The 22,363-nt window shown below is 44.3% G+C and overlaps 1 protein-coding gene and 1 long non-coding RNA gene across 7 annotated transcripts in view; one reads left to right on the top strand and one right to left on the bottom strand.

Moving 5' to 3' along the window:
• DNAH11 (dynein axonemal heavy chain 11) overlaps positions 1-22,363 on the bottom strand; it is a 365,338-nt gene that overhangs the window by 249,335 nt on the left and 93,640 nt on the right. For all 3 annotated transcript variants that reach the window (XR_016222511.1, XM_089315357.1, XM_089315358.1), the window contains exons 29-30: positions 5,360-5,509; positions 2,184-2,417 (exon numbers count right to left, since the gene is read on the bottom strand). Coding sequence is in view for 2 of the 3 variants with exons in the window: in XM_089315357.1 (XP_089171483.1) it covers positions 2,184-2,417; positions 5,360-5,509 (384 nt within the window). In the remaining variant the exon portion in view is untranslated. The remainder of the gene's footprint in view (positions 1-2,183; positions 2,418-5,359; positions 5,510-22,363) is intronic.
• Positions 1-22,363, top strand: part of LOC103349418 (uncharacterized) — a 45,054-nt gene that overhangs the window by 4,067 nt on the left and 18,624 nt on the right. The window lies entirely within an intron of this gene.

Below are 22,363 nucleotides of genomic sequence, written 5' to 3'. Positions count from 1 at the left end.
AAAAAAGGGAGAGAGAGAGAGAGAGAGGAAGGAAGGAAGGAAGGAAGGAAGCAAGCAAGCAAGCAAATAAGAGGAAGGGAATATCATTCTATTCTTAGAATTTTGTCTATGAACTACATTGGATCTGTTCTCTTTATGCTAATATCACATTAGCATAAAAATAAATTAAATTTAAAAAGACAAGGGACCAGACATTTCCTATTACAATTTATCACTGCATAAACTGCTAAATGATATAGAAAAAATGGAATTGAATTCAGAGATAAGAAGTGGAATGAAAAATGAGTAATAAAATCATTTCTAATACATTGATGAATTAAATAAGATTTAATGATATCATCACCAACACTGTAATTTATGCAGGATTTTATAAAGGGTAAACAAAAGCATGTAAAAGGGCGAGTAGAGATCTAAATAAATGATCCCAGGAAGAGGTAAGATCCATGAAGACTCAACCAAAACCTAACTGCCCAGAAAGGAGGAACCACAGACCCCAGACCAGTGCCTGGTAGGAAGTTAGACAATCACAGTGAGCCCAAGGAAGGCAGGAAGGAGGAAACAAATCCTGGTATCTCCATATCAGTGAACACGATTCACATGTTTAGTGTGGATTTGATCGGTGTTGTGACAAGCAAAAGTGTCGATGATGCACTGAGTGAAAATATGATACAAAGAAAATGAAAAGATATAAATATTTTTATTATTTTTAAAGACACAGAAATCTGGATACACAAATAACTACACTTATATGTAAACAGCCATATATCAGTTCATATTTATCTATAGAGAGATGTCTATAATTCAAATAGAAAGATTGATACAGTTGATAGGAGGTAGAAGAAAATGTTTGTATGCTAAAATGTTGTCAATGATTTTCTCTGAGAAGTGAATCTACAAGTGTTCTCTAAAAATCATTTTTCTTTCATTTTCTGTATTTTCACAATAGACATAAGAAATCATGACATTAAAATATTACAATGAGTATATATATAAAAATATTTATAGTATTCAATTTTTTAAGTGATAAAATAGTAATCAAAAATGACAAGTAGGAGGCAAGGCAGAGTTAAGAGAAAAAGCTTAAATAAATGAAAATATGTTAAAAGTTTCAAGTTTGCATAGTGACTGCTAACAGATGAAATTTGAGAGGATATTATTTTAAGTATTTCAAAGTGTCCTTCCTTAAATATATAATGAAAATGCTAATAAAAGCCCAAAATTAACAAAGTAACTGAAAGTTATTTTTACAAGAAAAAAAAAAACCAGAGTTAACTGTAATGTAATTAATTATCTCAGTTTTAATATCCTGTAGTTCCCCCACTAGAACAGCAGAGACAGCTGTCTAGGAAGGAACAGCCACTTCCTTCAACTGGCTCCTAAAACTTTAAGCCTTCTAAATGGGAAACAATGCCCCATCGTCCCAAGGTTGTCCAATCAAGAACGCGTTTTTCCCCAAAGCAAACCTCCTTAATAACACAATTGAGTTGGGCGGCCCCCATTCAAGACTGAAAGGGCCGACTGCAGCGATTCAGAAGTGAGATGCCCGAGCGTGCTAACAACGCGAGCATCACTCACGAGCTCATCTCCCGGCTTCCCAAGGGCAGTGAAGTCCAAGCACCCTGCAGGCAGACCAGGAGCACCGGGGAGGAGGGCTCTGGGTCAGCACCAGGAACAGGGTGCTAGCCCTGTCACTTTCGCTTGTAACCTGTGCGACTGTGGAAAAGTTATTTAACATCTCAGGATTCAGATTTCATCCACTGAAAACAAAAGTATACAAACTACAAACTGCTACTTAGACTCCATTTCAAGACTCCATTTCTCTAAATCCACCAGCCAGGAGAAGGGCCCATGTCTGAACTGCTATCCAGCTAAGAGCACATCTTAGAATAATAACCCTCTCCCTTTCCTAATAAATACATCAGCAGCCTAGAGGGTGAGCCTCCCAGGAAAGGGAAAACCCGGCGTAGTATGCAGGGCACGGGGGATAACAGACACATAGTATTTTTCAAAATCCATGCCGAAAACCAGAAGAAGGATAAGACAGGAGTTGAAAACAGAAAATTAAACGACTGATAAAATCTTCCCACCACGGTGCCGTGCCCACAGAAGATACCCTATAAATGACACATGAATGAAGTTGACCTCTGAGTCCCTTCAAGTCTCAAAGCTACTTACAAAATTACCTGCTTTTTGTGGAAATCCTTTAGGGCTGTTTCATAGCCTTCCTCCAGCCTACTGAAGGCTATTCCGACATCTGTAGTCCACCATATCTGGGAGCTGGTCAGCACCACTTGAGCCGGGAAATCAAGAATCCATAGTTCCCGGGGTTTCTCCTCATAGGCAGCTATGGCGCCAGTGATGGAATGACGCACAGTAGCTTGCATGGTCTGTTCAAGCTGCAAAAGCCAGGTCTCCACCTTGGGCAGCAAATGGAAATGTTACAATGTAGGATTAGCCATGGAAGAGGGGTAGTTTCACCTTTGCATGAGCTCTGAGCCATGCAGACAGTAAGGCCTTAGACAGACAGATTTTAAACCCAAGCAGCAAAGCACAGGAGGGACCACAGGAAGTTGAAGAACTGACCGACGAGGCCTTGTTTCCATAGGAACGTGCCTGTTCCCAGGTATATTGTTCATGTTACTTTATCTCATAATTTTCCACAATAGAAGCAGAGGAGGCACTTTCTACAATTCATTTTTCAACTTTGAAGACAAAGTGGGGCGGGGCAGGTTCTAGATCAAGATTCCCCGCTGGTACCATGATCTTCCAAGGAACCGAATGTCACAGACACCTATCGAGGTATCATATTCTAGAACTTTGGTGTCGATGGGAAATTTGATTTTTTAAAACGTATTTTCTAATAATTTTCAAATTTAATGAAAACTCTTCTCTAGAATCTTCATAGCTCTTAGTCTTAAGCAACGTGTTTTCAGCAAGTAACTTAATGATATTCCCTACTGGTTCTAATCTTCACACTTGTCAGAAGTGAGACAACAAGAGAGTATAAGAGACAGGACAGCTGCTGACTTGTGAAAATTAATCTCTAAATTTTTATTTGCTGTGCTCCCACAAATGAATCTGAGCCAGTTTCCCATACATTCAAAATCTGCGTTGTTGTATTAATCCATGTATCTGGCCCATGGGCTGATATCATGTACCTAAAAGCATACATACATTATTTGCAATAATTGAATCAGGTAATAAAAAAGATGACTACAATCAACAAACCCCACCTATAATCAACATCCCCACCCTAGGAAGATGACAGAAGCATTCCTAGAATCCCTTCGCTTGAGAACCAGGAAGGGATGGTCAGTGGACAATGAGCTTGCAACCTTCCCACTTTTGTTTTTTTAATTTGGGAGACAGGTAAGACTGACAAAGCTCTCACCTGCTGGCTCACTCCCCAAATGCCTGCACTGACCAGAGTTGGGCTGTAGCCAGAACCAAGATCCAGGAGTTCAACTGAAGTCTCCCGCACGGGCAGCAGAGACCCAGCTACCCGATCCATCACCTGCTGACCCACATGGTTTGCATTAGCAGGAAGCTGATATCTGGACCTGGAGCTGGGACTTGAACCGAGCCCCTCCAGTATGGGTCCTGGACATCTTACCTTGTGTCTCAACCAGCAGGCCACACACCCACCTCAGCCTTTCCTGCACTGCACTGGAAATGACCCTACCATTTCTTATTAGGAGGCTTCTCCTCGGATTCCTTGCCATGCTCTGTTAACATGCATGAGTCTAGGATTGCTGATCTAATCAACACCGCCTGTACTACTCCTGCAATCGCTAAGCAAAGCGCCTAGTGCCACCACATACTACGTTCCCACAGTAAACAAGTCCCTACACGAACTTCTCCAGGTACTCTGGGATCCACGTCTCAGGATAGCCGTCTGTCTTCACGAAATTTCAGTCCATTTGTGAAGAGCAAACACGTGTGTACGGTAAACCATCAGCTCCCATCCCGACGACCGCATCAGCAACAGCAGCTCAAAGCAGCACAGTCTGAGAATAAACCTCTGAAGGGGTCTGGCTGCCTCCTTCCCATTTTGTTCCTTCACGACCTTTCGCCTGATCCATGTCAAGAACAATTACCGCCTCCCATTATCACTAATTACACATACATCCGTTTCCCTAATGAGTCTAAGAGATCCTTGGAGACAAGAGTAGCATCTTGTTCATTTCTGGAGTCCCCAAAACATAACGTAGCATTCAATTCATAGAAATTCATTCAATAAAAAGCTCGCTGCGTAACACACAAACAGACTAAACTGGGGGAAAAAAGTTATAAGAGGACGTCAAAGGTAAGACTTATGTAAAAGCATCCTTTAGCAAACAAAGGCAGGTAGAAAATGCACGTGGTATGCGCTCAGAAGTCCCTAGCATCAGTTTGCTCTATAGGATACATCAGAGCTCTATAAAAACTTTCAATACCAAGGGTTCCTACTAGCCACAACCACATCTATCACTTGGCCCATCCGCCTCTGGGCACCATGCCAGTAGACACGCAGTCTGCTGGGGAGGGAGCAGACAGCGGCACACTTTTGTCAACCTAGTTTATGGTGACTTTTTCTAATCATGATAATAATATCCTGAAAAGCCCAAGAGATCAAAAAATATATTTTAATCAAAGTATTCCACCATCTGCTTCCCCTTCATTTGGCAGGATCTTTCTGGTGCGATATTAAAAAAGCAACAGAGGAGTAAAGAAAGCCCTTGCAAAATAAGGTTCCCATTACATTTCTGCATTTTAAGGAATCTTTGCCCCAATCCAGACAGTTCTCTGGTAGAGGTTGTTGACTCAGATACGCTGGATTAACCCAAGCTATACAAGCAAGCATCATCAGAAACAGGTGCAATTGCCCTAAGTCATCTGAATATAACAAAAGCTTTCAAAAAACATGATCCATGCTTATGGATCATAGTTAAGAGTATTTTTTGAGGTATTTTGGCTATGAGGCTACAGAGTTAACACTCTGTGCAAATGGTAACTACACTGCTTCACTGTAATCCTACACCGTAGGAGGGTATTTCAAAAAATTCATGGAAAGTGCAAACAAAAGACAAGTTTCTTTGGGTGCAAAAGTCCTTTGAAATCCATGCATCACTGTTTGCATTATAGGCAACCTCCTTAAAAGGCCCTTCTTGTGTTTTCGGCACTAAAACAATCATTTCATGCAAGGTTTTCCGAGAACTCTTTGAGTACCCACGTATTTTCAGTGAAAGCAGAGACCCAGAGACTGAGTTGCTTTTGCTACTAATCCCAGGGTGCCCTCATCCCATCTGTGGCTGTCCCTGGTGGAGCTCAATTCCCAGAACACTGCCTCAGCATAGAGAATGGCGCCATCCGCTCTTACGTGGCCCACACACGCACACTCGGCATGGAACGGGACGTATTCCTCCTCCTTGCTGTACATTCCAACTGCTCTGTGTGCAGAGACATCCGGGCTGTCTTCAAAGCGCAGGTCTGCGATGCTATCGAAGAGCTTGGCAAGGTGCCGGGTTACCTACAACAAGAACATTACAAAATAGCAGAACACCCCTTACTCCAGAGAAATCATAAACCTTGCTTATGGAGTTGCTTCAAAGTGTTTTCCTTCAAAATAAAGGTCCCTTCTAAGATTCCAGAGCTTGTTAATGGCCTTGATGGAGCAAGCAGCCTGGCACTCCCGACACGCCATCACATGGTAGCGAATGGTTACTGTGTGAAGCGACCTATTTTCTACTTGAAGGTTGGGGGCTTCCCGGCTTCCCTAACTAGGACATATTCCTCATCCAGCAGCCACGCCCGCACAGTAGCCTCCTGCCTAGGAGCCCTGCCCCCACCTCTTTGCCACGGGGTAGGGAGAGGAAGTTGTGGTTTTGCAGGCAGACTTCACACCCAAGAAGGAAGAGAGACTTTATCACTAGGCAAGTCTTATCTCTCGGGGTAGAACGAGTGACGGGCACAGAGCGGCCCACAGAGAATGTCAGCAGTGGGAAGAAAGCCCTTTCCTTGCCCGTGCTACAAATCAAAGCTGCGTGGTGGCAGCAGTTTGGGGCCTCCCCAGAAAGTCCAGCACAGAACTACTAAGGAAGCAGCAATTGCACTCTGCAGCATTACCCCAAAAGGGTTGACAACAGGCACTCAATTATTTGTACACTCAAGTTCAAAGGAGCATTATTGACAACAGCCAAAATGTGGATATAACCCAAATGTCCATCAACTAAGGAACAGATCAACACATTGTAGATTCCCATACAATAGCCAATTATTCAGTTCTACAAAGGAATGAAGCACTGACACATGCTATGACACAGTGGAGGCTGGGAAACATCAAAGAAACCAGTTGCAAAACACCGTTTCTTGTAGGATCCCACTTAGGTGAAATACCCAGAACAGGTAAATCCAGAGATACTGATAAAAGACCGGAAGTTAGTGTCTAGGGGTTGGGGAGAGAGAAGTAGAGTGACTGTTTAATGGGTACAGGGTCTTAATTTGGGGTCACAAAGATATTTTTCAGCTAGACAAGGAGTTGAACAAGAAGTGCCAGCAAGCTGTGCCCTAACACAGAGAATGGTATGTTCTCTGCGTGCCACTTGCACAGAATAAAGGCTACTGAGAACCAGACGGTGGTTTGGAGCTAGCCAGTATTTCTAGGCACACGGTCTCCGGCTGTTGAGCTTTTTCCTGAAGTGCAGTTTAACTGGGCTCCATAACCATTGGAGAACAGCTTTGAGAAGCAACAGCAACCTGTCTAAATCGCCTGCATAACAAGATCAGAACTGACCATGGTAAAGGCACTCCTGCCGCTGCCTTAATCTTTGAAGTCTTTACACATTGGCTCTATTTGCAGCTTTTGTAGCAAAGAATATCACAGAGAGAAGTCTTTGGAGTTTAAAATAGGTGAGCGTTGGAGACTCTCACTTGCTTTCCATGCGGCCAGAGTGGCAGCCGACGGATCACTGCTTGGGTTATTAGATTCTCCTTCATTCCTGGACGTTCCCCAAAGGGCATTTCCCCACTGAAAGTCTCTCCCATCATCTCACCATTCATTCTCACAGCTGAAGCGGCCAGGAAGCGCACAGATGTTGAATGGCTTCTACTGTGTGTAATGGGCCTAGATCATATTCAATTGAAAAGCGGCAGGATAAATGAGACTTCAGCCCTCAGCCATCCTCGCCCATTATTGCTGTGGTGAGAAAATAATTTCAAAAGAACTTCCAGCACAATCGTGCCTCCATCACTGACCAAGAAACACAAATTTCAGGGTTTGCGATTCTCCCATTACTAACACATGGCCTGGTTCAAGTTGAATGCTGTCATACTGTTGTCTATTTAAATCTCAGAGGGAATGCAACTATATTTTTTAGCTAATGTTGCCCTCAGATTTTTTCTATTTCTCATGAGATCTCTTTGTACTTAGTACAAAATTAAAATTCTTCCAAATGATCATTTATTTTACAACTAAAAAGAATGTGTAAAAAACTAACACTTCCTAGGTCCTGCCTTCTCTCTCTCATGATACAGAAGGGATTTGAATACTCAAAATTGCTAGAGAGAGAGAGAGAGAGAGATTGAGAGAGAGAATGCTGTTTCTTCAGTTTACTGTAAATTGGGTGGATCCCCCCGACTTATGCTTATAGGCAGTTCTGGCTTCAGACCACGCTGGAAACAGGCATTTCACATCAGACTACCTGGCTCCAGCTCCGATCTTGCTGCCAGCAGCAGTGACAGCTCAGGTAACTGGTTCTCGACTCCTACATTCCCGGTTCTTGCCACCGCCCAGCCCGTGCTTGGGTCATCTGGGTAGTGAACCAACAGATGGGAGCTTCCTCTCTGCCTCTCAAATGCACACACACAAACCAAACAAACTGATATCATTTTTCAAACAATCTTAATCACTGGGGAAACTAAATGATTATGCAATAACCTTTAAAATCTGTAGTCAAACATTGAAATCATTCACTGCTGAGTACAAACAGAGCGAAATGGAAAAGCTAACATTTAGTATACTGAACTTTAAATCATTAAATCCACTGAAACCTAAGGGCTTTCTTTGTAGAAAGTTTATCAAAAGCAATCTGAACAGTGCTGCCTCCTTCTTATCTTACAACTTAAAGTATAGAATGAACATTTTTTTCTATGCGGTGGGCAATTTCTGCATAGCTTTCAGTTTTATCCTCTGAGCTTTCAATGCTAAGAAATTTCTTACAGTTTCCTTGATGTGAAACTGCAGAGGGGGGGGCTGTTTTAAGTGGAGCATCTCTTCCCCAGGGACACCTTCATCGCCGTTGTCACAGCTACGGTTCTCATTTATGTCTTGGGAGCCGTGTTCACTCAGCTCCCCTGGCCGACTACCAAGACTCTCGAATGGCACAGGTTCATCACTCCGTCAGCTTCCCCTTCTGATTCCACCTGTGTTTGAGCCCAAGCTCACTTCCGGTATTGCCAATTCTTATTTCTTTGCTGTACTCTCAACTTTGTTATTAAATCCCCTTTGCAATGCTATTGCGTAACATGTCACCAAGGTTCACCATTAGGGACAAGGGGGACACAGAACGGCAAGCTTAACAGCTGAACAACACATAGTACCTTAACCGTGGGAGAATGTGGAAGGCGTGACATAACTGGATCATGATTCGTACCAGGTACTGATGCAGTGATTTCTAGGACTAAAGAGCTACCACTGAAGTTTGTTCTCAGTGAGATCACTCACAGTTAATACACCACAATGCAGTGTCTGATATTTAAATCCATATCATTAGGGCACTGCTATTATTTAAACAAGGCTTGGTAAGTGAAATCCATATCTATCGGAACTGTGCACAGGTAGAAAAGAGCTTATGTTTATCTACCCATAAATAAAACAATTTACTCATCAAGGTAATTTTATGACTTAAAACGTGAACCAGTATAGGGAACCAAATGATCTACATAGCTATTTGTTACCTAGAAAACAAAGGTGAAATAAAATTATGAAGAGTTATCACTACATCCTCTAACCTTCCCACTTGCTTTTGGTCGACAGCTAATTTCTTATGCACCCCACCTACAGATGCTGCAGCTCACGGACTGAGATAAAATATACAAAGAGCCTGGTGCCACTCCTGGTCCAGTGAGCAGCTCAAGACTCACTCCCCTTTTTCATAATGAGAGAGCAACAGTGACATCCATGAGAATGTAAATAATGACCAATAGGGAGGCAGCCCTGTCTACTGTGGATATCATACCCTAAAATAGGCAGAATAGTAGCTCATTCAAAAATGTAAGCTAATATGTCAAAATAGTAAGAGTAGTACGTTGTTTCAATAATACTCAGTTCAGGTGGCCATACATGAAGATGGGCATGCAATATTGTTGAGAGTATGAATCTATGAAAACTTTCTAAAAACTACCTAAGCCAGTTACACCACATTCATATGAGACCCCTATAGACATCAAACATAACACTGTAAAGAATATTCCAATTTTCATTAAATATATGTCTACAATGATAATGACTGATACACAAACATAAAATGCTATAATCACTCAAAAATAACATCTAGGAATATATTCTTATTTTTCTCTGTATTTCTATAGTTTTCAAATTTTCAATAAAGAACACATTGTCACTTACATAACTCAGATTTGCTTTTGACAAACAAAATTATAAGGGGTTTGCAATTTTATTTTTCACTGATATATATATATAACTTAGACATAACCACACATAAGTGCAGATAGCACTGATTCTGTGTTTCATCCTTAAAACCTTTGGCATGCATAAGCTGTAGAATTTTAGATGAGTGTGTTCACAACACAAATGTTGGCTTTTTAAAATAAACATTTGGAAATCGAAATATGTATATAGAAAAATGGAAAAAACTATGTGTGTACAGCTTAATGAAATTTAACAAGGTAAACACAACTCTTGTAACCAACACCAAGATTAAGGAGCAGAATATCAGTTTCTGGTACATTCATGGTCCATGTCAGTGACGTTATCTTTACAATAAAATTCACACAATGCATGTTCTTTTGTGCTTGCCTTCTATCATTCAAAGTGTTACTGATATTTCTTCATGTTATTAGGTACTGTACTAGCTTTTCCCTCCAATTTCATTGCTATATGATACTCTATTGTATGAATTTAATACAATATATTTAGCCATGCTACAGTTAAGGAACATTGAGATTTTTTCTAGCTTGGGGATATTATGAGTAATGTAGCTTTGAAAATTATTGTACATCTCTTTGGGGCTATACATGCATGCACTTCTGAGTATATGCTGAGCAGAGGAATTCCTGGATAATAATGTATATTTATATTCACATTTAGAAAATACTGTTAAACAGGATTCCCGAGTGGCTGGATCAATCCCCATCCCAATGGCCAGGTATAAACATTCTCAGGGCTCCATAGCCTTGTCACTATATAGTATTGATAGTTTTTAAATTTTAAATTTTGGCCTTTTAGTGAGTTTTATCTCAATGTGAGTGAGTGTATGTTTTTGACCAAATCATGCCAAGGGTTGAAGAAAAAATCTATAAAAATTAAAAGGACAACAGGAAATGAATACTGGGCAGAATATGTATTTGTATTTCAGCCTAATCAAGAATCAGAAACACATAAACACATGACATTTTCACCAGTCTTCCCATGCACACTAACATCAAGTAGGTCACAGTTGATAAATATACTCAAGAAGGGAAAAACAGAAGGAAATAAAAATAAGGAAAACAAAGATGATTAGCTTCATGGATTAGTCTTTGATACTGATCAATTTCTTTAAATTTCAAGTAAAGTCTTTTCTGTTGAATTAGGAGTACTTGATATTGAAGAATGCATCTTCATGTGTTTATATATGGATATGTGAATACATGACTCACAGCACTGGGCTTGTGGTATAAGGAGCCACCCCCATCATTGTGCTTGTTCCTTTGTACGTATTTGTACTGTGGCTTCACAGATGGCCTTGAGGTTTCTTTCCTTTGCATTGGTTTTGACCAACATGAGTGATGTGGCATAGCTTTCTTCACGTTTCCTTTGTATGAGCTCATTGTGTTTCTCAAATCTGGAAATGGACACTTTTCATCAATTTGGAAAAATTTTGGCTGCTGTTTTTCTTAAAAAATTTTAAGAATAAAATATTTTAAATTCAATTAAAAATAAAATAGTGGCTGGTGCCGCGGCTCACTAGGCTAATCCTCCGCCTTGCGGTGCCGGCACACTGGGTTCTAGTCCCGGTCGGGGTGCCGGATTCTGTCCCGGTTGCCCCTCTTCCAGGCCAGCTCTCTGCTGTGGCCCGGGAAGGCAGTGGAGGATGGCCCAAGTCCTTGGGCCCTGCACCCCATGGGGAACCAGGAGAAGCACTTGGCTCCTGCCTTCAGATCAGCGTGGTGCGCCGGCCGCAGCGCGCCAGCTGTGGCGGCCATTGGAGGGTGAACCAACAACAAAGGAAGACCTTTCTCTCTGTCTCTCTCTCTCACTATCCACTCTGCCTGTCAAAAATAAATAAATAAAATAGTAAAATAAAAAAATCTAAAAATATTTTCCTTTTAATGGAAGGGAAAAAGGGCTCCCATTTACTGGTTCACTCACACATGCTCACAACAGCAGGGGAGCCAGAATTGGGAGCTCACAACTCAACCCGCATCTCCCACATCAGTAGTGAAGACCAAGCACTAGAGGCGTCACTGCCACTTCCCAGGGTCCACACTTGCGGGAAGCTGGAATCAGGAGTCAGAATGGAGTCTGGAACCCAGGTACTTGATGTAGGATGTTGGCGCCCCCACTGGCATCTTAAATGTGAAGCTAAATTCCCCACTCTGGAAAACTCTCGGCTTTTTTTTTTTAAGATTTTCATTTATTTTTTTGACAGGTAGAGTTACAGACAGTGTGCGTGAGAGAGAGAGACAGAGAGAAAGGTCTTCCCTCTGTTGGTTCACTCCCCAAATAGCCGCTATGGCCGGTGCTGCGCTGATCCGAAGCCAGGAGCCAGGTGCCTTCTCCTGGTCTCCCATGAGGGTACAGGGCCCAAGCACTTGGGCCATCCTCCACTGCTTTCCCAGGTCATAGCAGAGAGCTGGACTAGAAGAGGAGCAACCGGGACTAGAACCTGGCACCCATTTTTTTAAAGTAATGTTTTCTTAATCCTGTCTCCCATCTCACAAAGTCCAAACATACAGAATAGTCTTGCTTCTTTTCCATATTTCTACTTGACTTTTTAACTTATGGAATATAGATAATAGTAACTTTTAACATCCATGCCTGCCAATTCTAACATCTGGGTCAGGTTTGATTTATTAAGCTGTATCTTAATATTCCTGCTTCTCCACATGTCTGATAATGTTGTCAATTTCATTCTGCTTATTACAGATTCTGATTCCAGCATTCTTAGTTTTTTTATTACTAAAATGCAGCTAAATTACTTGGAAATGGTTGGATCCTATTGATCTTGCTGTTAAGATCTGTTTGGTAGGATGAGAGCAGTTTTCTGATTGAAGGTTAATTAGTCCTCACTACCAGGCAAGACCTTTTCAGCACTCTACTCCCAGATTATAAAGGTTCCCAGTCTAGTTGAGGAAACAGGCATGATTGCTAGCCCCACAGGAACACTGTGCCCTCTAATGTTACACATCCCTTCCCCTTGTTGGGTGGCTTCTTCACGTACAGGCTCTAAGTAGCACCTTGGTGAGTATATTAAGGAGCCCTCCACTAGCCTCTGGCTCATCCGCTCTCTCTCTCCAGCTCTTTCCTCTCCAGTATTCTGCTCTGCAAACTCCAGCCACCTGCAACCCTGTCTGGGTTCCCCTTCGGGTTTCAAGGTCTGTGAAGTCGTTCAAGGCTGCAAACTGGGACACAGAGACTGCTCCACTACTTCCTGTCCGAGATGAGCCACTATCCCCCAGTGCCTGATGTCCAGCATCTGGAAGGTGGTAGTTTTATATATTTTGTCCAAGAGTAAATCCAATTATTCCACCCTGACCAGAAGCAGAATTGGAATTCTTACTGTGATTTTTCACTTTCTAAATGCTTATGAGCCATTAAAACATCTTGAGAAGTGTCTGCTAAAGCATTCTGTTCACTTTTCTATTGGATTGCCCATCTCTTTCTTTGTAGGAGTTCTTAATCTATCTGGATATGAGTCTTGTTTCTTTCATCATGTATTGCAAACACTCTTTCCCACTTTGTGGGTTGTGTTAGTCTCTTAACAGTACCTTTTGATAAAGCAAAGTTGTTCAGATTCATAAAATACTTCCTTTCCAGTTAATGCTTCAATGTCCAATTTATCTTTGCTTGTCCCAAGATCACGACGCTGTCCTCCCTCATGTGCATGTGTCTTGCCATCATTTTACCTCCCCCATTGAGATCTACATCGCCTGGACTAGATTTTTAGATAGAGGAGCGAGTAGATCTCCCTTTCCCCCAGTCCAGCGCTTTTATATCCAATTGACCTTAGATTCATTTCTAATTGTTGGATTCCCTAGCCAACATCATCCTTAGTGGGGCCGGAACTTCAGGGTTTATTTTATCTTGCTTTCAAGTTCCAGGAGCCTGATGAAAGCTTGCTTTGCTTCTCAGACTCTTGGCCACATCCACCAATCATTAAAGGCCTCAAGGGGAAAAGCAGTGAGGAACGCCAAGCAAATCTCTCCAGCTTTCTGTCTGCTCAGATTAGCCCTGGAAATCTTGGCTTCCTTTCAATATTCCTTAAATGCTCTTCAGTGTCTTAAAACCGACTTAGTTAAACATTTCATCCAGCTTCTCTAGTTGGTCCCAGAAGAACCAGTACTCTGTTAAAAGCCCATCTATTATAGCTGAAAGCTCCATCCACTGGATTTAAGCTGGAACTGAGCAACCTTTATCGAAAGACAGCAAACCAAAGCTTCAACCAAAGCCAAGACCAAAACAGTTTTAGATTCAACAGAAGGGCCTCGGATCCCTTTCTGGCAGGACCCCACAAGTATAACATTTAATTTGATGGATCTCCTAACATTAAAATGACATTTTACTTTAATCCCACATTATAATGTTGGTGCTGTCACACAATTTAAAAATTGGCTATGAAGAGAATTTCAATGAAGGAGCTACAGTTGAATTCTAACAAGCAGTAACATATCTGCAAAACGGAGGTGGGGATACATATATCATTACAGAATTTGTGATTAACGACACATTAACCATTTTGAAGAAAAATCAAGAATAATTTCCAACCTGCTGGATATACAATGTTTGACACGTATTTAAAAACTAGATGTGCTGAGGCTGGCATTATAGAGTATTGGGTAAAGCTGCCGCCTGCAATGCCAGCATCCCACATGGGCGCCTGGCTGCTCCACTGCTGATCCAGTTCAATGCTAATGGCCTGGGAAAGCAGAGGAAGATGGCCCAAGTACTTGGGCCCCTGCCACCACATGGGAGAACCAAACGAAGTTCCTGGTTCCTGGCTTTGGCCTGACCCAGCCCCTGCTGTTATGGCTATCTAGGGAGGGAACCAGAAGATGGAAGATCTCTCCCTAACTTTGATTTTCAAATAAATAAATAAATCTTTCAAACAAAGAAAAATAACCTAGATGCTCAAAGTTATCACATTGTGAATGTCTAAACCTCGAAGTATATGGCTATCCTTATACAAAGGCATCCAATTAAAAGAAGATAATCTGAGAAGCTGTACCAGGTCAAGTGGCTTGCCCCTATCAGTTTCTTTTCACAAGCTGTATTTTTATGAGCAGCTTCGATCCCTCGCAATTCAGCTGCAGATAAGCAGAGCCAATGCTCTGATGGCCAAAGCCAAGGCTGTCTTCCACGTGTGTTTCTTTTTCTGGCCTTTTTCCTGCCCCTTCCTCAGTTGCATCCTGAACTTAGAGGCAATCCTGTCCTCCTTCTTAGGCACCTGTTATTCCCTAGATTTCTGCCTCCACTAGAGAAGACAGAATTTTTAAAATTGATTTCAGTTCAACTAAAACTCACTAATCTTTGCACACTTGCAATTAACCACCTGCATTTTCAGATTTTTTTTTTCTTCTCTTTGTCATCCAAAGAAAAACATCCTGGGCCAGCGCTGTGGCTCACTTGGTTGATCCTCCGCCTGCAGCGCTGGCATCCCATATGGGCGCCGGGTTCTGTCCTGGTTGCCCCTCTTCCAGTCCAGCTCTCTGCTGTGGCCCGGGAAGGCAGTGGAGGATGGCTCAAGTGCTTGGGCCCTGTACCCGCATGGGAGACCAGGAGGAAGCACCTGGCTCCTGGCTTCGGATTGGCGCAGCACCAGCCATAGTGGCCATTTGGGGAGTGAACCAATGGGAGGAAGACCTTTCTCTCTGTCTTTCTAACTCTACCAGTCAAATAAATTAAAAAAAAAAAAAAGTCTTGTGCCAGGGTAGACTGTGGCACACTGTGAATGATAACCGAGCTTCATCCCCCTGGGTCTGACCCACTCACTGTGCCATGCAGATAACCAAATGGAGGCACCCTATAAAAACACACTGGATGGGACAGTCATTGTGGCGCAGTGAGTTAAGATGCAACAGTGAGCCATATCTGAGCATTCATTCGAGTCCTGGCTGCTCTGCTTCTGATCCAGCTCCCTACTAATGCACCTGGAAGGCAGCAGAAAGTGGCCCAAAATACTGGAACCCCTGCCACTCACATGGCAAATCTGGATGGAGTACTAGGCTTCTGGCTATGGCCTGGCTCATCCCCAGCCACTGAGGCCAACTGGGGAGTGCACCAGCAGATGGAAGATCTCTTTCTCTCTGTGTCTGTTACTTTGCCTTTCAAACAAACAAAAAAATATTAAACACACACACATTGAGGGCGGGTATTTGGTGCAGTGGGTAAGCCACTGCCTGGGATGTACACATCCCGTATCAAATGCCAGTTCCGATCTTGGCCACACCACTTCCAATTCAGCTTCCTGCTAATTAATCGGGGGGGAGGGGCAGCAGATGATGGCCCAAGCACTTGGGTCCCTGCCACCACGTGGGAGACCCAGATGGAGTTCCTGGCTCCTTGTTTCGGCCTGGCCCAGCCCTGGCTGTTGCGGGGGAATGGGGGCACTGAACCAACAGATAAAAGATCTCACCTCTGTCTGCCCTTCTCTGTGTCACTGGGCCTTCCACATAAACAAGTGAATGCATTAATGAATAAATAACTGACAAATAAGACCACAGCCCTGTGCTCGCGGGAATGTGGGATCTGCTCTCTGCTCCTGTAAACCCAGCAGGGCTCTTTCTCACCTACAAGGGAGCCCACTTCGCACAAGCACCTTTCAGCTTGCCAATATTCACAGGCTATTAGAGGTCTCAGCTGAGTGCCATCTGTCTCATCTGCAAGTGGGCAGGTTTCCTTTTATGGAGACTGGTGCTGACACCCGTGAAGGGCAACGCCTTGATGTGAACATGACCGTGTTTATTTCTGATCTTATCGTTTGTCAAATGCATTGTGGCCTCAGTTTCCACAGCAGCAAATTTCTAGCGGCCGCGGTAACACCAGTCAGAAACAAATTTAAAAACAGGTGAAATAAATTGTAGCATTTTTCTGTAACCTACCACTTGCAACATACTGTGCTTTAGATACCCAATTAGTATCAAAATTTTATTCATGAGATGTTTGACATTATTTGCTTTGTAGTAAATCTTTGAAAAAAGGTATGTGTTTTTTTTTTTTTAAGATTGATTTACTTCAGAAGCAGTGTTACAGACAGAGAGGGAGAGGGGGAGAGAGAGAGAGAGAGAGAGAGAGAGAGAGAGAGAGGTGGGTTGTTCATTCACTGGTTCACACCCCAAATGGCCACAACAGCCAGAGCTGGACTGATCTGAAGTCAGGAGCCAGGAACTTCTTCCAGGTCTCACACATGAATGCAGGGGCCCAAGGACTTGGGCCACCTTCTACTGCTTTCCCATGTCATTAGCAGGGAGGTAGATGGGAAATGGAGCAGCCAGAACTCAAACTAGAGCCCATGTGGGATGCTGGTGCCACAGTGCCAGCTCCAACAAGATGGTGTTGACTGCACTGAAACCTTGAATGTCTTTCTTTAGTACAGGTGCAACCATGGAGAAGTTAAAGAGCTCAGAGGAGACTATAGAAGGGAAACTTGCAAGTACCTCTAGGACAGAAAGATATTTCACCTCATTAGTTAAACACATCTTAACTACCCGCAACTGTTCGCTGTTTGAAGGGCTGGACAAGTCTAACAACCTGGAAAGGTCAGCTGATATCATCTGGTCAGACTTTATCCACTACTCCAGTGCAACTGAAAAATACACGGATGTTCTTCTAAGAAGCCAAAAAAGTAACCATAGAACTGGATACTGAATTATAGAAGGGCTTCAGGCCAGTTGCCCGTAAACTCTTACACCAGGGCCACAAGTCCTGCAAGCATACCTTTCAGTTTCGTCTCCATGGCAACTATCAGAGAGTTTCACCACTCAAGTTAAGCAGCACAGTCCTTAAAATAATCCGTGCCCTTGGAAGGTGAGGCTGAATTTCAGGGGGAGAAAACCTTCAACAGCTGACCTTAGCCAAGCTTATCTACAGCTCAGCATCACCAAAGGCGTTTGAGACCCATCCAGTTCATCACTCTGACATCCCAACTCTAGCATGTAAAATGGGGCAACTGTGCTCCCCGAATGGGGACAGTGGTTGGATAGGACCTCCCTGGCTGGTGCGTTCAGGCCATCAAATGCCATGGCTCACTGCAGGAACTCTCACACGGGGCAACACCCCTACAGGGAACGCCAATGCCAGCGCGGGCAGGGAGAGGAGGGGGCCTGAAGAATTCCAGTCATTCACAAGATGTCAAGCTGAGTTATCTGCCCACAGAGCGCGCCTTCAATGGGGAAGCCGCATTGTTCATTCGCGAGTGGTGGTTGCCATGTTCTCTCGGTCACACTCCAGGGAGTGCTTTCAGGAACCTTAGCCCAAGAGGCGTGCGTGGAGGAGCCCTGTCTGGTGGTTTGACTCTGCCAGTGCAAAGAGGGGGAGAGGGTGCAGCAGGGCCACTGCCATCTGCCCTGCCTGCTCGAAGCACCAACTACTCCCGGTCAGTGACCAAGAATTCAACACTCACAGCGACTCAGCACAGCTGTGTCTTCCAGGGCAGAGGCGACAGCTGGAGATGACACCAACGCCCTTGACTTCTTCTAAGTCCCCTGCCCCAGTGAGTCACTCTTGGATAGGTACTGGCAACTTTGTCTAATGATGAACCTTTAGGAACAGTGTGATAGCAGGAGACGCAAATTTTAATCATTGAGATTTTAAGTAGGGTCACGGGAAGATCTCAAACAAACCACATGTTGAGCACAGGTCAAAATAACGGATCTTGTCAAAATTTCAAAATGTATCAGTAATCAAATCCCTTAACAGCCAGCAGGTCAAGAGAACTGAGCCCCTGGGGCTGGCACTGTAGCGCAGCGGGTTAATGCCCTGGCCTGAAGTGCCAGCATCCCATATGGGCGCTGGTTCTAGTCCCAGCTGCTCCTCTTCTGATCCAGCTCTCTGCTATGGCCTGGGAAAGCAGTAGAAGATGGCCCAAGTCCTTGGGCCCCTGCACCCACATGAACGACCAGGAAGAAGCTCCTGGATTCTGGCTTCAGAGCGGCACAGCTCTGGCCGTTGCGGCCAACTGGGGAGTGAACCATTGGATGGAAGACCTCTCTCTCTCTCTCTGTCTCTGTCTCTCTCTCTCTCTGCCTCTCCTCTATGTAATTCTTACTTTCAAATATATAAATAAATCTTTAAAACAAGAGAACTGAGCCCCGTGTCCACAATACACTCACAAGGCTGGATCCCTCTAGCTTGCAGAAACATTCGCCTCTTCTGTTAGCATGATGCAAACCAACTGCTGCTGGCATTCATGAGCAAAGCTGCGAGTGATTCTGGAGCTCTCGAGGCTGATTCCGACTCTCGGCCTCATCACAATTTACTATCTTTTTGACATATTATCTAGCTGTTCATTAAGCAGCGGTACCAACACTAGTACTGAGTAAGGTACCTTAAATTCAAGGAGTTAGATTTCATGATGACAACACTCTAAATGAGATAGGCGAGGGGATGACCATGGCAAGCTACGTGGATAATAAACAAGACACTGTTTTGTCAAATACGGCAATCATGCTGTGAAAATTAAAAAAAAAAAAAAAACAAAGCTTTAAAGGGCACACCCTGGAAATCTGAAAAAGAGCTAGCATCAGAGATGCATCCACTGTGCATCAACACGGCGTTTGGCTAAGGCATGAGGCATTTTCTGAAGATCTGAAAGGAGGGGGCGGAGAACTGGTAACAGGAACACACTGAGGGATGCGTCCCTCTAGCACCAGCACTGTGGCATAGCAGGTAAGGCTGCTGTCTTCAATGCTGGCATCCCATGTGGGTGCCAGTTTGTGTCCCAGCTGCTCCACTTCTGATCCAGTTCTCTGCTGTGGCCTGGGAAAGCAACAGAAGATGGCTCGCATGCTTGGGCTGCCACCACCCACAAGGGAGACCTGGAAGAAACTCGTGGCATCAGTCCGGTCCAGCCTCAGCCACTGCAGCCATCTGGGGAATGAGCCAGTGGAAAGAAACCTCTCGGGCCGGTGCCGCGGCTCACTAGGCTAATCCTCCGCCTAGCGGCTCCGGCACACCGGGTTCTAGTCCCGGTTGGGGCACCGGATTCTGTCCCGGTTGCCCCTCTTCCAGGCCAGCTCTCTGCTGTGGCCAGGGAGTGCAGTGGAGGATGGCCCAGGTGCTTGGGCCCTGCACCCCATGGGAGACCAGGAAAAGCACCTGGCTCCTGGCTCCTGCCATCGGATCAGCGCGGTGCGCCAGCCGCAGCGCACCAGCCGCGGCGGCCATTGGAGGGTGAACCAACTGCAAAAGGAAGACCTTTCTCTCTGTCTCTCTCTCTCACTGTCTACTCTGCCTGTCAAAAAAAAAAAAAAAAAAAAAAAAAAAACCAAAAAAAAAGAAACCTCTCTCTCTGGCTCCTCCTGTCTCTCTGTAACTCTGCCTTTCAAATAAATGAAAAGTAAATCTTTAAAAGAAAATAGAAGAAAAATAAGGACAAAGAGGCACTAGGATATGCACCTTGTAAAGAGAGTAGGCATGGGTGGGGAGGGGTTTGTTCCAACAGGTCTGGTAAGAGACCTTCTCTAGAAAGTACTACAGAGAGAGGATAGGAGGGCACCCGCATAGCTGTGAGTTCTCAGCCCAAAGCATTGTAGGGAAAGCTGCCCTATTTTCCTCATTCCTTGAAGGAAATCGGAAGAAATGCCCTCTGCCCCACGCTGGCAACTCAGAGAAACCACAGGTGCCTGCAGGAAGTGAACAGTCGATGTGTCCCTGGTTTGCATAGCCGCATAGGTGGACAAGGAGGAACAAGATGCAACCAGGAAATTGGTTACTGCCAAGGTCAAGAACTGGAAGAGATAAGGTCAACTTGGCTCTGTTGCATCCATCCCCGGAGAGGTCCCCTGGGTTCCTGAGGACTTACAAGTGTGTCCCCCGTGAGACCAATGTGTGTACCCTGGCCATAGAGGGTGACAAAAATTGACTGTCAATGCTGGTCCAAGGAGCAGGAGCAAGCATAAGACAGGGCAGCCACAGAAAGGTCCCATCCTTGAGCCTCTCCCCTTGATAAACAAGGTGGGAGGGGAATGAAAGAATCAACGCCTTCCTCTGGACTCCAAGTTCTGATGTGAGATCATGGCCTGGACATGAAGCTGGGCCGGAATTTCCAGCTGGACCTTGCTGAGGTTGGTATTTTGCTCATTTATCTTTTTAAAAATTTATTTATTTAAAAAGCAGAGTTATAGAGAGAGGGAGACACAGAGTGAGAGATTTATCCTCTACTAAGAAAAGAAAATGACCACACCTATCCAACATGTCTAAAGGAGCCCCCTACTCAGGGTAAGGACATCGAGCAGGGCAGAAGGGAATTAACAAATGGAGAAAAATCCAACAGTTTCACTGTGGTTGTTTCATACGATTAGTACTGTGTTTATTATGGTTATAGGATATGGCTCAGAAACAGAAGGGCATCATCATTACACACGTGTGCGTCTCTCTTTTAACTCAGACTTGAAAAACTCATCTTGCACTGTGAAATTTGGATCTGACAGGTCACCAGGAATGAGCACTTGGGTTAGGGACACACCCTGTACCTCACAGGGTCACCAGAGGTGGAGGGGCCAGATGCTGGTACCAATGACATCCCCATCGCATTACTGGAGTGGATGTGGACTCCTGGGTCTGAAATTCTTCACTTTTGAAAGTACTCAGTCATGTTTACCCAAAAATGTAAGAGACGGGTATAGGGGTCTAGGGGATTCTTGGTCTACAATCAGAAGGGTTTTATTTCAAAGTCATCCATAAGTTATGATGAATGTTTAACATGGTCTCTGGGCTGTGACCCTCAGGTTGCCAAAGTTGGCCACCTCTTCTGTTATTAATAACCAGCCTGCACTTGTGTTATCAATGACAGGAATAGCCACCCAACTGAATGTAGGCCAAAGGCTAAAAGATGAACAAGAGGGGCTGGCGCTGTGGTCTATCAGGCTAGGCCTCTGTCTGCAGCACCAGCATCCCATGGGGCACTGGTTTGAGTCCTGGCTGCTCCATTTCCAATCCAGCTCTCTGCTCTGGCCTGGGAAAACAGTGGAAGATGGCCCAAGTTCTTGGGCCCCTGCACCTGCGTGGGAGACCCAGAAGAAGCTCCTGGCTCCAGGCTTCGGATTGGTGCAGCTCCTGCCATTGTGGCCATCTAGGGAGTGACCCAGCGGATAGAAGACCTCCCTCTCTGTCTCTCCCTTTCTCTGTGTGTAATTCTGTATCTCAAACAAAAAAAAAATTCAAAGATGAATGAGAGAAAGATCGTCAAGATAAATGCTGTATCCAAAGAACAGCAAAATTCAGGAAACCACAGCATGAAGAGACTCATCCCAAAGAAAACAGCACGAACACAGCCAGAGAAAGGGGAGCTCTCCAAGAAGAGGAACACAGAGGAGACACCACAGGGATCATGCCCAAGCTTCAGTTTCCAGATCATCTATGATCGCAGTCAACGCTGGAAGCAACCGCCTGCACCCAACAACTATGATAGATAAACGAGGGGGAGCAGCTGAGCAGTGCGGAGCGAAGCCAACATCCTCTCGAAGTATGTAGGAACCACTGATGTGGGATGTGGACAAAGTCTGCCTCTGATCCGAGCCTTCGGGTGACAAAAGACAAAAACCTGCTTGTATTTCCTTTAAAGGTTGACACGGCAATCAGCAGGCGAGGGGGTGTCGATTTTTGGACAAGTGGGAGACAGCTGGCAGGTTTGAGGATCAAGTCTGAAATGATACAAACCCAACTCTAAGAGCCCTGACGAGCAGTCCCATGCGGCAACTGTGACGGCTACTCTGGAAACGAGGGAGA

This window comes from Oryctolagus cuniculus, chromosome 16 (genome assembly GCF_051225735.1).
Source record: "Oryctolagus cuniculus isolate XC-2025 breed Fujian yellow rabbit chromosome 16, ASM5122573v1, whole genome shotgun sequence".
NCBI classification, from domain to species: Eukaryota; Metazoa; Chordata; class Mammalia; order Lagomorpha; family Leporidae; genus Oryctolagus; species Oryctolagus cuniculus.
The sequence above is the reverse complement of the archived record's forward strand: the minus strand, read 5'-3'. Positions and strand labels throughout refer to the sequence as shown.